Source organism: Mus musculus, chromosome 5 (assembly GCF_000001635.26).
Source record: "Mus musculus strain C57BL/6J chromosome 5, GRCm38.p6 C57BL/6J".
NCBI lineage: Eukaryota > Metazoa > Chordata > Mammalia > Rodentia > Muridae > Mus > Mus musculus.
In genome coordinates, this window is record NC_000071.6 from 110,150,354 (window position 1) to 110,164,943 (window position 14,590).

General features: G+C 43.1%; 1 protein-coding gene across 14 annotated transcripts in view; it reads left to right on the plus strand.

The window, feature by feature from the left end:
• Chfr (checkpoint with forkhead and ring finger domains) overlaps positions 1-14,590 on the plus strand; it is a 36,219-nt gene that overhangs the window by 14,599 nt on the left and 7,030 nt on the right. For 7 of the 14 annotated variants that reach the window (XM_011249445.2, XM_011249446.2, XM_030254420.1 and 4 more), the window contains 8 exons: positions 1,174-1,333; positions 1,983-2,137; positions 2,765-2,927; positions 4,484-4,629; positions 8,446-8,565; positions 9,805-9,888; positions 12,358-12,428; positions 13,653-13,740. In XM_011249445.2, coding sequence (XP_011247747.1) covers positions 1,174-1,333; positions 1,983-2,137; positions 2,765-2,927; positions 4,484-4,629; positions 8,446-8,565; positions 9,805-9,888; positions 12,358-12,428; positions 13,653-13,740 — 987 coding nt within the window. Of the gene's footprint in view, positions 1-1,173; positions 1,334-1,982; positions 2,928-4,483; positions 4,630-8,445; positions 8,566-9,804; positions 9,889-12,357; positions 12,429-13,375; positions 13,741-14,590 lie in introns of all 14 variants that reach the window. The other 7 variants (XM_030254418.1, NM_001289580.1, NM_172717.4 and 4 more) reach the window with 4 other exon arrangements.

The following is a 14,590-nucleotide window of genomic DNA, read 5'->3' on the forward strand; positions in this document are numbered from 1 at the left end:
GTAGTCTAGGCTGGCCTTAGAGATCTCTCTGCCTCTGACTCCCTAGTGTGTCATCATGCCCAGCCTTTTAAAAATAAATTAAAACTGAACAAGCTATGATATTGCATGCCTATAATCCCAGTCTTGGGGAAACGGAAGCAGGTGGAGCAGATCTTTAAGGTAACTCTCAGCTACATAATGAGTTTGAGATTAATCAGGGCAGAATGAGGAAATCCCCCAAAATTGTAATAATTATAATAATAGCAGGAGTAGTTTATGTATGTATATAAATGTATCAGAAGAAAGGGTTTTTTTTTGTTTGTTTGGTTGGTTGGTTTTTTGGTTTTTCAAGACAGGGTTTCTGGGGGCTGAAGAAATGGCTCAGCGGTTAAGAGCACTGACTGTTCTTTTGAAGGTCCTGAGTTCAAATCCCAGCAACCACATGGTGGCTTACAACCATCCATAATAACATCTGACACCCTCTACTGGTGTGTCTGAAGACAGCTACAGTGTACTTACATATAAATAATAAATAAATCAAAAAAGAAAAAGAAAAAAAGACGGTTTCTGTGTAGCCCTGACTGTCCTAGAACTCACTTTGTAGTCTAGGCTGACCTCAAACTCAGAGATTCACCTGCCTCTGCTTTCTGAGTGCTAGGATTAAAGACATGTGCAACTACCACCTGGCAAAAGGACATTTTCAAAAGCTTCCAGTGCACCTTAGAGTTTTTTTTTTTTCAAGCAGTTCCTTTTGTTCATAGGGTTATATTTATTTGTTTAAACAAAGTGACATTTATAACAATACTATACAGCTGATCTCTCCTTCTACTTGTCATCCTTATGTCTTATGGGTCAACACCTCTTCTTTTAAACCAGAATTGAGGCACATAGGAACATGTGACTTATTTGGGACCTTTAAAAATAGTCTTTATATCCAGGCATGGTGGCACATGCCTTGAAATCCAGCACTCAGGAAGCTGAGGCAGGCAGATCTCTTGAGTTCTAGGGCAGTCTGGTCTACACAGTGAGTTCCTGGACAGCCAGGGCTATGTAGTGAGATCCTGTCTGAAGAATAAGAAAAGTCTTTTAAGTGGCTTTGTTTCCTCTGCTATTGGTAGACAAGAGAAATGTGAGGTCGTCGGTGTCTTCAGGTTAAGTGGCTGTGACTACTGGGACTTGTCTTTTGTCTTATAGATGGGGAACTTGACACGAACCTCCAGTTATTAGTTTCAGGCCAGCGTGGAAATGCCCAAACCTCAAGTGAAGATGTCAAAGATGCCTCTGTGAAGCCAGACAAGATGGAGGAGACACTAACCTGTATCATCTGCCAGGACCTTCTGCACGATTGTGTGAGGTGTGCTGCTTCCTATCCTAGGGTGGCTTCAGCAGTACTGGCTCCCTTGACAAGTGTGAAGAAGACCATAAATAAAACAGACTTTGATCTTCTTTGCCTTGGCGTCTGCTCAGGTTCCCAGAGAGCAGGGCCACAGATTCTATGAGATGAGATCTCTTGGTTTTGACTGACACAGGCCATGGGTAACCCAACAGACCTGGTCTTTGCCTTGTAGGTGAATCGTGTGAAGTATACTGGGTTTTAAACACTTCCTGCCTAAAGACATAATACTTACAGTAGAACGAAGTTCCCAGGATTCCCTTTGGGATAAACTTATCTTTGTTTTTGTTTGGAAACTTGGGAGGTAGATCCCACCCAACTTTCAGTACCCAAACACTTGGTGCTTGATCTATGATTTGTTCTCCCTGAAAACAGGCATATACCTCTGATTTTTTTTATTACTATTTTTTTATTTTGTGTCTTCTAACACTGAGCTTTAAGTATTTTTAGGTTAGGTGATACAATTCTCCACAGTTGGCCCATGGTTGGGGATCCAGCTTGCATTCCTGTTTGGGTCAGCCCGCAACGGATTTTGTTTGAGTGTCACAGTGGCAGATCTTTGGACGATTTTGTCAAGAAATGTGTTCTTTATTCCTTCGTATTCTGCCAGTTTGCAGCCTTGTATGCACACATTTTGTGCGGCTTGCTACTCTGGTTGGATGGAGCGTTCATCTCTGTGCCCTACCTGCCGATGTCCAGTGGAGCGGATTTGCAAAAACCACATCCTGAACAACCTAGTGGAAGCATACCTTATCCAGCACCCAGGTCGGCTCCGCTAACTTTTCTGTCGTAGGGACCTGGGGCTGAAGCTATGCCCTGAGCCATCATCTCTCTAGTCCTGTCCTGTAGTAAAAAGTATTAAAGTCCCAGTGCACGGCTTCTTCCCCACCTTCGACCATTCATGTTCCTGGATGTAAGGCACACACAGCCTTAGGTAGCACAACAGCGAGGCAGCTGCCTACCCTTCGTGCTGTTAGAATTTACGTTTTCCATTGATAACCCCGAGTTATCACTTATTATTTACTATGTTCCGTTTGGGCTGTTGTTAACTCTAATTGGCCAGCCCTCTGGGCCACGTTCTCTTGGCACGTAGCCCATGGCAGCTCTCTTATATCCCTCCTGTATGTTCTTCATCCATGGTGGCTTCTTGCCTTTCTTCCTCTCCAAGTCCGTGAAACTTCAACCCTGCCTATGTCTCTTCTGCCGTTGTTCAGCTATTGGCCGTTGGCATCTTTATTCACCAATCAGAATTAACTTGGGGGCAGGGTCCCAGGTGCTAAGTGCAGACTCTGAAATCTTAGGGGCCAGCACATAGCATTACAATAGACAGTAAAAGGCAAAACCTCAACACTGTCCTTTGCCAGTGACTGCTGCTATGCCCTTTATGTCTAGATAAAAGTCGCAGTGAAGAAGATGTGAGAAGTATGGATGCAAGGAATAAAATCACTCAAGATATGCTGCAACCCAAAGTCAGGAGGTCTTTCTCTGATGAAGAGGGGAGTTCAGAGGACCTGCTAGAGCTGTCTGATGTCGACAGTGAATCCTCAGATATCAGGTTAGACCTGTGCCTGGCTGAAAATGGGGATCTGGGGATAAGAAGTACGTTAGTGCTGTGCTTCACTGTGCTATGGGGTGTGCAGCTATAGGACTTCAGTAAGTCAGATTCCTTAGAGCCTTTCGTTTATTTCCTCAAACCAGAGTATGGCCAGAACTCAATGGACCCAGAGCAGCAGTGAACACCGTTAAGAACCACAGACAGCCTTGAAGGACTCTTACTTCAATTTTAATTAATTAATTTTGAGACAAGGTCTCTTTATGTACTCTTGGCTATCTTGGAACTCACCATCTAGGCCGGGCTGGTCTTGATCACTCAGTGATCCTTCCACAGTCTCCTGAGTGCTGGGATTAAAGGCCTGTGCCACCACCTCTAGCTTAGTTGTCGCTCTCTGTATGTAGCCCTGGCTGCCCCGGACTTACTATCTAGACCAAGCTGTCCTTGAACTCGCAGAGATGTGCCTATTTCTGCCTACTGAGCAGCGAAATTAAAGGCATGCACCACCATTCCAAGGCTCTTCAGTGGGTTTTGAACTTCCCCCAAAATACCCTCCATTTTCTTAGGCCCCTCATCATTCACTGGCTATAGCAGAAAATTCCTATGTATTGGTTTACCCACATAAGCACATGTAATTCCTATACTTAGACACTGCGAGTCCTTGGCTGTAAATGAGTGTTATAATTTCTTAAGAGTAGTATCACAGGAGAGGCATAATACCCAGGCTGAGAGGAGATGGCCCTTTGAGACCTAATTTTACTTGGTGACACGTTGGTTTTAGGTCTCCATTTTGGGCCAAGGCCATGCATGATATTTTTTAAAAAATAAATAGTAAATTACCTCCTCTGGCTTACAGAGTGAGTTCAAAGCTAGCCTGAGAAGCATAGGCACTTGTCTCAAAACAAAACTATTTTAAAAGGTCTAGAACTGTAGTTGAATGGTGGAGTGATTGCCTAGCATGTGAGAAGTTCGGGTCAATCTGGCACACTAAATTGGGTGTGGCTGCTGACCCCTTTCATCCTAGCTCACTAGGGTCCTCGTGCCTCAGTCTTGACAGTGCTGGGATTGCAACTGTGCTGTTCTAACAAGGCAAGAACATACATGTATTGAGAGAACTAGCAGGACTGGCAGTGTAGTTTTCTCTCATGAACCTGAATTTTCTTGGCCTTGGAGCCTATGAGTTTATGTCCACTGAGTAGGTACTAAGTGGTCCAAGGTAGAGTGTCCTAGAGCATGGGGTGTGAGGGATTGAGCAGGAAAGTAGCTGAGTACAGAACAGCTATTTTGTGGTAGATGTGATCCTCACTTTCAGACTCCTGTTCCAGGGAGTTATGGGTAGTGTCATCCCTGTAGTAGGAGCTGGGCAGAAAAGTGGGGTTCATTGCCTTCTTCACAGTTGCTGAAGTGGTGCTGCAGGTGAGCAGAGGTAGAGCAGAGGTCTTGAAGGGTAGAAGCCCAACACCTGGAGCTAGGGGTTGGTGATGATGTAACGATGATATCTGCATGTCTGCCTGGAGCCTGTTCCTTTGTAACTATAGCTCTGCTTCTTTTCCTCGCAGTCAGCCATACATTGTCTGCAGACAGTGTCCTGAATACAGAAGGCAAGCGGTGCAGTCTCTTCCTTGCCCAGTCCCAGAGAGTGAGCTGGGAGCTACACTGGCCCTTGGTGGGGAGGCACCTTCAACATCTGCCAGCTTGCCAACAGGTAAGACAGTGATATCTAACCATGATCTCTTCCATCCACTATGTCACATCCTTGTGATTGTTGTTCTATTTTCCTATGGTGTGATTCCTCTATGATGTCTTTCTTGTCCTCTATTCCTTTGCTTCAGCTATCCTTTTGCCTCTCGTAGCCTCTTGCTTGGCATAGCCATTAATGGAAAGAAATTAGGGGAGCCAGGTAGAGATAGGAGGATCTCTGTGAGTTCGAGGCTTCCCTGGTCTTTATATTGAGTTCTGTCTCAGAAAAAAAAGACACAGAGAGAGGAGAGAGAATTAATTAATTAGGTGAACATTGTTTATTTGAGGGTCTCCCCTTTTGGACATACCTAATAATTGACAGTTCTGGTTTTAACTTTGGTCTTTCTCTAGCCTACTGCTTCAGGGAGTTTGCTTAGTGGGGTTTTCCAAAGCCAAAATGATCGTTCTGTATCTGTTACCCAAATTTAAGAGACTGGCTTGCTTGCTTGCTTCCTTCCTTACTCTCTCTCTCTCTCTCTCTTTTCCCTTCTCTTAATTATTATTTTCTTTATTTACATTTTAAATGTTATACCCTTTCTTGGTTTCCCCTCCAAAAACCCCCTATCCCCTACCCCCTCCTCCTGCTCACCAACCCACTCACTCCCACTTCCTGGCCCTGGCATTCTCCTACACTGGGGAATCCAGCCTTCACAGGACCAAGGGCCTCTCCTCCCATTGATGACCAAAAGGCCATCCTCTGCTACATATGTGGCTGGAGCCATGGGTCCCTCCATGTGTGCTCTTTGGTTGGTGGTTTAGTCCCTGGGAGCTCTGGGGGTACTGGTTGGTTCATATTGTTGTTCCTCCTATAGGGCTGCAAACCCCTTCAGCTCCTTGGGTCCTTTCTCTAGCTCCTATATTGGGAGGGAGTAATCATCCATCTGTTGGATGCATCCATCTGATGGAGTATCAGTCTACTGGTTGGCTGAGAGCATCCACCTCTGTATTTGTCAGGCAGACACTGGTAGAGCCTCTCAGGAGACAGCTATATCAGGCTCCTATCAGTGAGCACTTCTTGGCATCCACAATAGTGTCTAGGTTTGGTGACTGTATATGGGATAGATCCCCAGGTGGGGCAGTCTCTGGATGGCCTTTCTTTCCTTCAGTCTCTGCTCCACACTTTGTCTCTGTATTTCCTCCCATGGATATTTTGTTCCCCCTTCTTCTTCTTTTTTGTTTTGTTTTGGGACAGGATTTCTCTGTGTAGCCCTGACTGTCCTGGAACTCACTCTGTAGACCAGGCTGGCCTCAAACTCAGAAATCTGCTTGCCTCTGCCTCCCAAGTGCTGGGATTAAAGGCACGTACCATTATTGCCCGGCTTGTTCCCCCTTCTAAGAAGGACCGAAGTATCCACACTTTGGTCTTCTTTCTTCTTGAGCTTCATGTGGTCTGTGAATTGTATCTTGGGTATTCCGAGCATCTGGGCTAATTTCGACTTATCAGTGAGTGCATACCATGTGTATTATTTTGTGATTGCATTACCTTGCTCAGGATGATATTTAGTTCCATCCATTTGCCTAAGAACTTCATAAATTCATTAATAGCTGAGTAGTACTCTATTGTGTAAATGTACCACATTTTCTGTATCCATTCCTCTGTTGAGGGACATCTGGGTTCTTTCCAGCTTCTAGCTGTTATAAGTATGGTTGTTATGAACATAGTAGAGCGTGTGTCTTTATTACATGTTGGAGCATCTTCTGGGTATATGCCCAGAAATGGTATATCTGGGCCCTCAGGTAATACTATGTCCAATTTTCTGAGGTAACACCAAACTGATTTCTGGAGTGGTTATACTAGCTTGCAATACCACCAACAATGGAGGAGTGTTCTTTCTCTACATCTTCACTAGCATCTGCTGTCACCTGAGTTTTTGATCTTAGCCATTCTGACTGGTGTGAGGTGGAATCTCAGGGTTATTTTGATTTGCATTTCCCTGATGACTAAGGATGTTGAACATTTCTTTAGGTGCTTCTCAGCCATTCGGTATTCCTCAGTCGAGAAACTTTGTTTAGCTTGTACCCCATTTTTTAATAGGGTTATTTGGTTCTCTGGAATCTAACTTCTTGAGTTCTTTGTATATATTGTATATATATTATATATTGGATATTAGCCCTCTATCAGATGTAGGATTGGTAAAGATCTTTTCCCAATCTGTTGGTTGCCTTTTTGTCCTATTGACAGTGTCCTTTGCCTTATAGGAGCTTTGCAATTTTATGAGGTCCCATTTGTCAATTCTTGATCTTAGAGCATAAGCTACTGGTGTTCTGTTCAGGAAATTTTCCCTTGTGCCCATGTGCTCGAGGCTTTTCTTTCTTCGCTGTTAGTTTCAGTGTCTCTGGTTTTATGTGGAGGTCCTTGATCTACTTGGACTTGAGCTTTGTACAAGGAGATAAGAATGGCTCGATTTGCATTCTTCTACATGCTAACCGCCAGTTGAACCAGCACCATTTGTTGAAATGCTGTCTTTTCTCTACTGGATGGTTTTAGCTTCTTTGTCAAAGATCAAGTGACCACAGGTGTGTGGGTTCATTTCTGGGTCTTCAGTTCTATTCCATTATTCTACCTGCCTGTCACTGTACCAGTACCATGCAGTTTTCATCACAATTGGTCTGTAGTGCAGCTTGAAGTCAGGGATTGTGATTCCACCAGAAGTTCTTTTATTGTTGAGAATAGTTTTTGCTATCCTAGGTTTTTTGTTATTCCAGATGAATTTGCAAATTGCTCTTTCTAACTCTGTAAAGAATTGAGTTGGAAGTTTGATGGGGATTGCATTGAATGACTGGCTTCTTTCTACAGTATGCTGAATTCCCATTGGCTGTCTTGCATGCCCATAGAGTATTTCCAGTAGATAGGCATCTAGATGCACTGGGAAATGCAAAAGACAGACTGAGATGTAGCTCACCAATAGAGGGCATGCTGAGCATTTATTTGTAAGGCATTGGGTTCTACTCCAACTTAAAAGGAAAACAGAAAAGATGAAGGGAAGGGAAAAGAGAGCTGACTACTTGCTTGTAGCATGCTGTTCTTAGCTCTAAGGGTTGAACTGGCTACAGGTAGCATTCCAGTGCTTCCTGCCTGAGGCTGGCCACTCTAGTTCTAGCTCTTCCTGTTCTTAGTACTGTCAACACTGTAATCATTATCAAACTGAAGATAGCCTTAGGAGCCCTGCCCCTTAGCTGTTATTTAGCCTGAGTGTGTTAGAAGGCCGCTAACCTAGGATTGTAGTTAGGAGGCACATTCTTGGCTAACCTACTCTCTTTTGGTTCTCTGGGTCACTTGTAGAACCCATAGTTGGAAAAGCAAAGCAGTGCTCAGCAACTGGAGGTAGATACTTGACCACAGCCCAGGACAGCCTTTTTGCTCTTTTGAAACAGGGTCTTAATTTATAACTCAGGCTAGCCTTGAACTTGATCTTCTGCCTCAAGCTAGCATTATAGGTGTATCCACCCAGGCCTGACTTGAACTACCTTAGTCCATTTACTTTTTTTCTTCAATTTTATTTGTATATATGTTAATGTATGCATGCATGCATTGTGTATTTTTGGTGCTGTGGATTCTCAAATGCTAGACAAATATACTCACTGAGCTATAGCTGGCCTGAATTCTTGTGTTTCAAATAGCAGAATATCATTTGGCCACTTAGGAAGTAGTTTGAATTCCTCCTGGGTTCTGACGCTCTTCCCATGTACTTCATAGTTGCCTCTCTCATTGTAAATTTTTGTCTGCTGTCTTTCACCTGATATCTAGACATACTCTGACCTCCATATGTCTGTACTTCAGCAGCCCCGGATTACATGTGCCCTCTTCAAGGAAGCCATGCCATATGCACCTGCTGCTTCCAGCCTATGCCTGACCGGAGAGCTGAACGGGAGCAGGATCCCCGCGTCGCCCCTCAGCAGTGTGAGTAATGTGTTATTTATAAATCCAATAGGTGAAATATCTTGTTTTAACTTATATTTCTTACCATTAAAAGAGGTCTTTGGATAGAGACGTAGCTGAGTGGTACAAGAGTTGTTTGGATGTATAAGCTCCTGGGTTTCATTCCTAGTGCTGCAAAACATCAGCAACACACATGGAGCTCTTCTTTACTTAATGGCTGTTTGAATTTACTTTTGCTTGAAATGCTTGTTTGTATCTATTGCCTTTTAAAAATCTTTCTCAACTTGAGAGTTCCTTGAATATTACTGCTGTTAAATGAAGAAAGGCATAAACTCATGTGGCCATATCAACAAGTCGCTACAGTACCTGAGCCCCTCTACTGGATATCAAGGGCACAGTGTCTGATACAGTACAAGCTCTCCACTTGAGTGATGTAGATGTAGTGTGTTCTGTGTGCTCAAGAGACTGCTTCTGGGGAGATCGCTCTCCTATCTTGCACTTAGTGCAGCACAGAAGAAACAGTAGCTCAGCAGGGGTGTGCATCCTGGGATAGGCAGCTAACAAGTCCCAGGCATACCAGGGTGACTTCTAGGCATGTTGAAAAGAATCCATGGAAGAGTCCTGGAAATACCTTATATCTGAGAAATACAGATCAGCAAGTGGCAGCTGAGGTTATGTTCTTAAATTTTTGCTAAGAGGGCAGTCTTTACTTTTGGCTAATTCTGTAGAGATTGCTTTTATAGATACAAGCTTTTACAAAATGATCACTCCCTTTAAAAGATTTATTTACTCAGTCCTGTAAGAATTTCAGCTAGGGTTTAGTTAGTACCATAATCAATGAAACTGCATTGTAGAGAATATTAAACATTAAAAACCTTTTCTACAAAGGCAAGCACAGTAACAATGTAAAAACAGTATTTATGGGTCGGTGGAAAAGTTCTCTGCAGACATGAATGTGCAGTTACTTCAAGTGTATCACATATCCAGATTGGGGAGACAATGAACTAGGGCTGTTTGGGTGCTGGGGTCAGAGAGCAAGCTGTTTTTAAGATCACAATTTTAAGATAACTCTGAATTTTCATAATAATTTTATTTCAGATGTTACTTGACATGTTGTCTCTGCTCCCTAGTTCCACGAAAACACCTCAGAAATACTGTTTTCAAAGAGAGTTGCGCTCTTGAGTCTGGTGCTAAATGTCCTCAGGTATGAGAACAGCCAGAGTTCTAGGTCTCAGTTGACCAACTGTCCTCTACCCACAGGTGCGGTGTGCCTGCAGCCCTTCTGCCACCTGTACTGGGGCTGCACGAGGACTGGCTGCTTTGGCTGCTTGGCCCCATTCTGTGGTAATGTCAACTCTTCAGCCCTTAGTTGCTTTGACATTTGTGTGTTCTCTTAGTAAATTTGGGGCCGGTGGTGTTGGATTGTGTTAAGAGAAAAGAGGCTTCTATGAGCCATCAAGTGATTACCTACCCCTTTTCTGCTACATTGCAGAGGTTTCTCACCTTGAAATTCTCAAACCCACATTGCTTTAAAAGCAAGCAGTAACAAAATAAGAAAAATCCTGGTTTTCCTATACTGGAGAAATACTTATTCACATAAACCACTTCTGCTATAATCCCAGCCCTCCAGAGGCTTAGGCAGGAGGATAACAGGTGTGTGGTATTGCATAATTTAATCCCTACACTCAGGGAGGGAGGCAGAGACAGGTGGATCTCTGGAAGTTCTAGGCCACCCTAGTCTAGAAAGAGTTCCAGGCCAGTCAGGTCTATATAGTGAGATCCTGCCTCAAAGAAAAAAAGTTCAAGTTTAGTCTACAGTCGATGCAGACCCCGTTTCATTCAGTAGTGCGATGGAGATCAATTTTACCTGTTCTCTATTTAAGATTGCATTTTAGTTTGAGTATGATGGTGCTCTGTGTGTGTGTGTGTGTGTGTGTGTATGTATGTATGTGTAGCATAGATGTATATTTGAGTTTTTCTGTGTGTGTGAACATGTGTGCAGATAGAGGACAAAAGTCAACATTAAGTGTTCTCTACTGATTTCTGCCTTACTTTTAAAGAATTACTCACTTATTTTGTATGCGCACACACGTGCCATGACACATACATAGTCAGAGGAGTTTGTGGGAGTCAATTCTCTCTTCTCACCACATGCATCTCAGATTGTCAGATTTAGAGGCAAATGCTTTTACATCGCCATGGCTCTCCACTTTAAAATTTTTATTTTTTTTTTTATTTGCTTGTTTTTGTCAGTGATACTGTTTTTTAAATTTTCTTGATTTTAAAATTTTTTTCATGTAATGTAGGTTGATCTTATTCTTTCCCCTCTTCCAACTCCCAGATCTCCCACTACCAACCCCATTTCATATTAATCCTCTCTGTGTGTCAAGAAACAAAACAAAAAGACAAAAACAACCCATGGAATCCGTTCTGAATTAGCCATCTACTCTTGAGTAAGAAATCTGCCCCTCTAGTGTGGCTGATAGACCCACTATCCTTCCATTGAAGAGAAGTGATTCCCTTTCCCGGCAGCTGTCACTTGCAAATAGCTTCTTGATTAGAAATGAGACTTTGTGCCTTCTTAGTGCTGGGAATTTGTGTGGCTTGAACTTGTTCAGGTCTTATGCATGCTGTCACAGTCTTTGTGAGTTCACATGTGCATCAGCTCTGTTGTGTCTGAAAAGTCTTCCATCTTAGAGGCTTCCACTGCGTTTGTGCTCTTACAATCTCTGTGCCTCCTTGATGCTCCTAGCCTTGAGGGAGAGTGTGACAATGACATCCCATTTAGAGCTGAGTACTCAAAAGTCCAGTTGAGGGTCTGTCTCTATGTTAATTTAGCAGCTACTGTAGCAAGAAGCTTCTCTGAAGAGGGTTGAGCAGTGCACTGAGCGATGGGAACAATAATGTGTCGTGAGCAAGCATTTTATTGCTATGCTCCTGTAGTAGAATATTTTCTTGTGCAGGTTCTTGACCTCCTTAACAGTTCGGGTATGTGCTCCATCTCATGGAGAGAGCCTGAAAGCTAATTTCTAAAAGTGTTTGGTTACTTTCATTACATTTGTACCACTACTGCACCAGTGGGTATATCTTGCAGACAGGTCACTATTACAGCACACAGGGTTCTGAGCTGGGTGGGGCTGGTGATTACTTTCTGCCTCTGGAAGCATTTAAGCACTTGGAATGCTGCTTAGTACGGGTGAAGTGTCTGCTTGAATACCAACTTGATTTTTCCACGTTTGGTGACATAAGTATGTGATGATTTCAGCCGTAGTGTCTTATCTCAGATTGTGGACGGTAACCAGTAATATTGGCAATAACCTGTACTGTCTGGGAGTGGTCTATGGGACTCCTTCAGCTAATGACTAAAAAAGATGTAACTTTTTCCTGGTACTGTAGCTTTTGGTAGTTTATGATGTCTAGTTGGGACATTGACTCCATTTATTATATTTCATCCTTATTTTGAGTCTTCCCGTTGAACCCTAATGCTTACTTACCACTTGGCTAGGACTAGTTGGGTCAGCAGTCTCCAGGGATCCACTTGTCTCCTCTTTCCCCGACCAGTGCTAGTGTTGCAGACATGCCCTGCTACACTTGGCTTGGCTCTTCTTTTCTTTTCTATATTGATGCAGGGGCTGAAACTTGGGTCTGCTTGCTTGCATGGCAGGCATTTTACAGAACGAGGCATTTCCTCACCTTGTTTGCTTTTTATAATCTATGATGGAAAGAGATTTGATTATCCTGTCAGGCAAACAAGTTTGATAAGATGCTACGTCATCCTTATAAAACAGATAATGTTCTTCCTTCCTCTGGCAGAGCTCAACCTGGGGGACAAGTGCTTGGATGGAGTGCTGAACAATAACAATTATGAATCGGACATCCTGAAGGTATCACCTCCATACTTGTCCTGGGGATCCGAGGAAACTGTGAAGCTTTCCTATAACTTGTGTGGTTTCTGTTAGGACACACGTTTTCTCTAGCATTTGCCTGCAAATGTATACTGTCAAAACCACACACTGTATTTTCTGACCAATACAATCAGTTCCATGATTCTAATATATCAGGTTTTCCATATGTTCCAAAATGAGGAGATTCCTGTTTGTTCATCATGCTGTCAGATTGTAGAAACCGGTGAATACATCTTACAGAGATGGTTTCTAAATTCTGGCTTGCTGTGGCTCCTTTTTCTGAATATTTTTTCCCGTGCTTGAGGAAGCTAGCTCAGAATTGTAATATGTTCAGTTCTGCACCCTCTGCACTCCTGTTGAGTACTTTGCTTCCCTTTGAGACCATTCATTTACTTGAACACATCACCAGACGTACTTAGCTACGCACCACTACACCCTACTTTTATGTACATTAAAAGACCTTTCAGTAACAGCCTTGAACTGTGTCAGGAAAAATGAAGGCCTAGCATTCAGCTATACTTGTCACCCTTGGTGGGGAGGTTGGAGGGCAAATGTAGAAGGGAGAAACTTAATAATACTTAGAGATAGAAAGGAGAAATTCTCTTTGGTGTGTGCTACTGAAACCTCTAGCTTCTATTCAGGGAGATTTAGCTTCTACCAGAAGTCTTCCGTAGCTTATATAGGCCAGGCAGGGTCTAAGCAGACACTGGAGATTGTACCTTCTCAAGAGCATATGTCTGCAGTCTGCCTTTTCAGAAAATAAAAGAAGGGGGATCCTGTCTACAAAAAGCAGATGTTGGCAATGCAATGATTTGATTTGAAGTATGTTAGAAGCAACACTGTGACTAACAGTCTGTTTTTTTATTTCTCTGTCCCTTTTAATAGTATTTAATGTTAAAGCTTGCTATTTTCCTTCTCCCCTTCAGTGTCTTATCTGTCCTTGTGCTGTGAAGGCCTTTGTGGAATTTTTTGAGAGAATCGTGACTCTTCTTCAGGTCCAGAAGCAAAAGAGCCTCTTGGCAAAGAGCTTGTGAAACATATGAGGGAACTGACTGTAGTTTATCCACTGGCTCTGTGCAAAAGCCACTCAAGGACAGCTGTGTTCTGGCTGTGTCTGCTCTCGGAGCCTTGTATGAAGTATCCCTGACTAGTTGAGTGGTTCATCTAAACTGGAATTTCTTTTCACCCTTTTTCTCATCACAGAATTACCTGGCAACCAGGGGTCTGACATGGAAAAGTGTGTTGACAGAGAGTCTCCTGGCTCTGCAGCGAGGTGTATTTATGCTGTCTGGTAAGCAGTGTTTCGCTAGCCCTGCCCTGCAGATTGGGCATCAATTTTTAAGGGTGTCTTAGTTTCCTATGAAGTGGTAAGAACGTGGCAGGCCACACTTGGCAGTATACCTATCTGTTTTACTATAGATCTATGTCTTTGACTCTGACCCTTCCTAAGAAGATAGAGGAAGGTCTAGATTTGTTTTGGCAGAGTCCTACAGTGTAGCCTAGGCTGTCCCTGAACTCCTGATCCATCTATCTTCCTCACTAGTGCTAGGATGACAGGTATGAGCTGCCATACCTGTCGAATCACTTTAAAAAAAGGTATTTATTTTATGTATATGAGTACACTGTCACTGTCCTCAGACACACTGGAAGAGGGCATCAGATCTCATTACAGATGGTTGTGAACCACCATGTGGTTGCTGGAAGAGCAGTCAGTGCTCTTAACTACTAAGCCATCTCTCCAGCCCATGCCTAATCACTTTTGATGTTTTAAAATTTTGTTTTTTTAAAAACTTGGTGCACTTGAAACCTGTATGTCATGTTCCAGCACCTTCTCTCCCTATTAGGGAAGGATGGGAGCATGGCTAAGGGAGCCTCCACAACTTTGTCACTTAACTTGTTGGCACTCAGTTGGCAGATAAAGTCAGGTATTGTGCTTTCTCCCACAGGAGTGCATGGTGTGGGAGGCTACAGAAATCGTAACAGTTTTTTTTTTTTTTTCCCCCTAAGACTTAAATGTTTATTAAGAGAAATGTGAGCAATTTGCTTAAAACCCCTTGAGTTATTTCTTTCTGGTGATTATGTTCTGGTGTGTCTTGTCTGTAGTTGCAGCCCATCCAACTTCTATGAACACCCTGGATTTC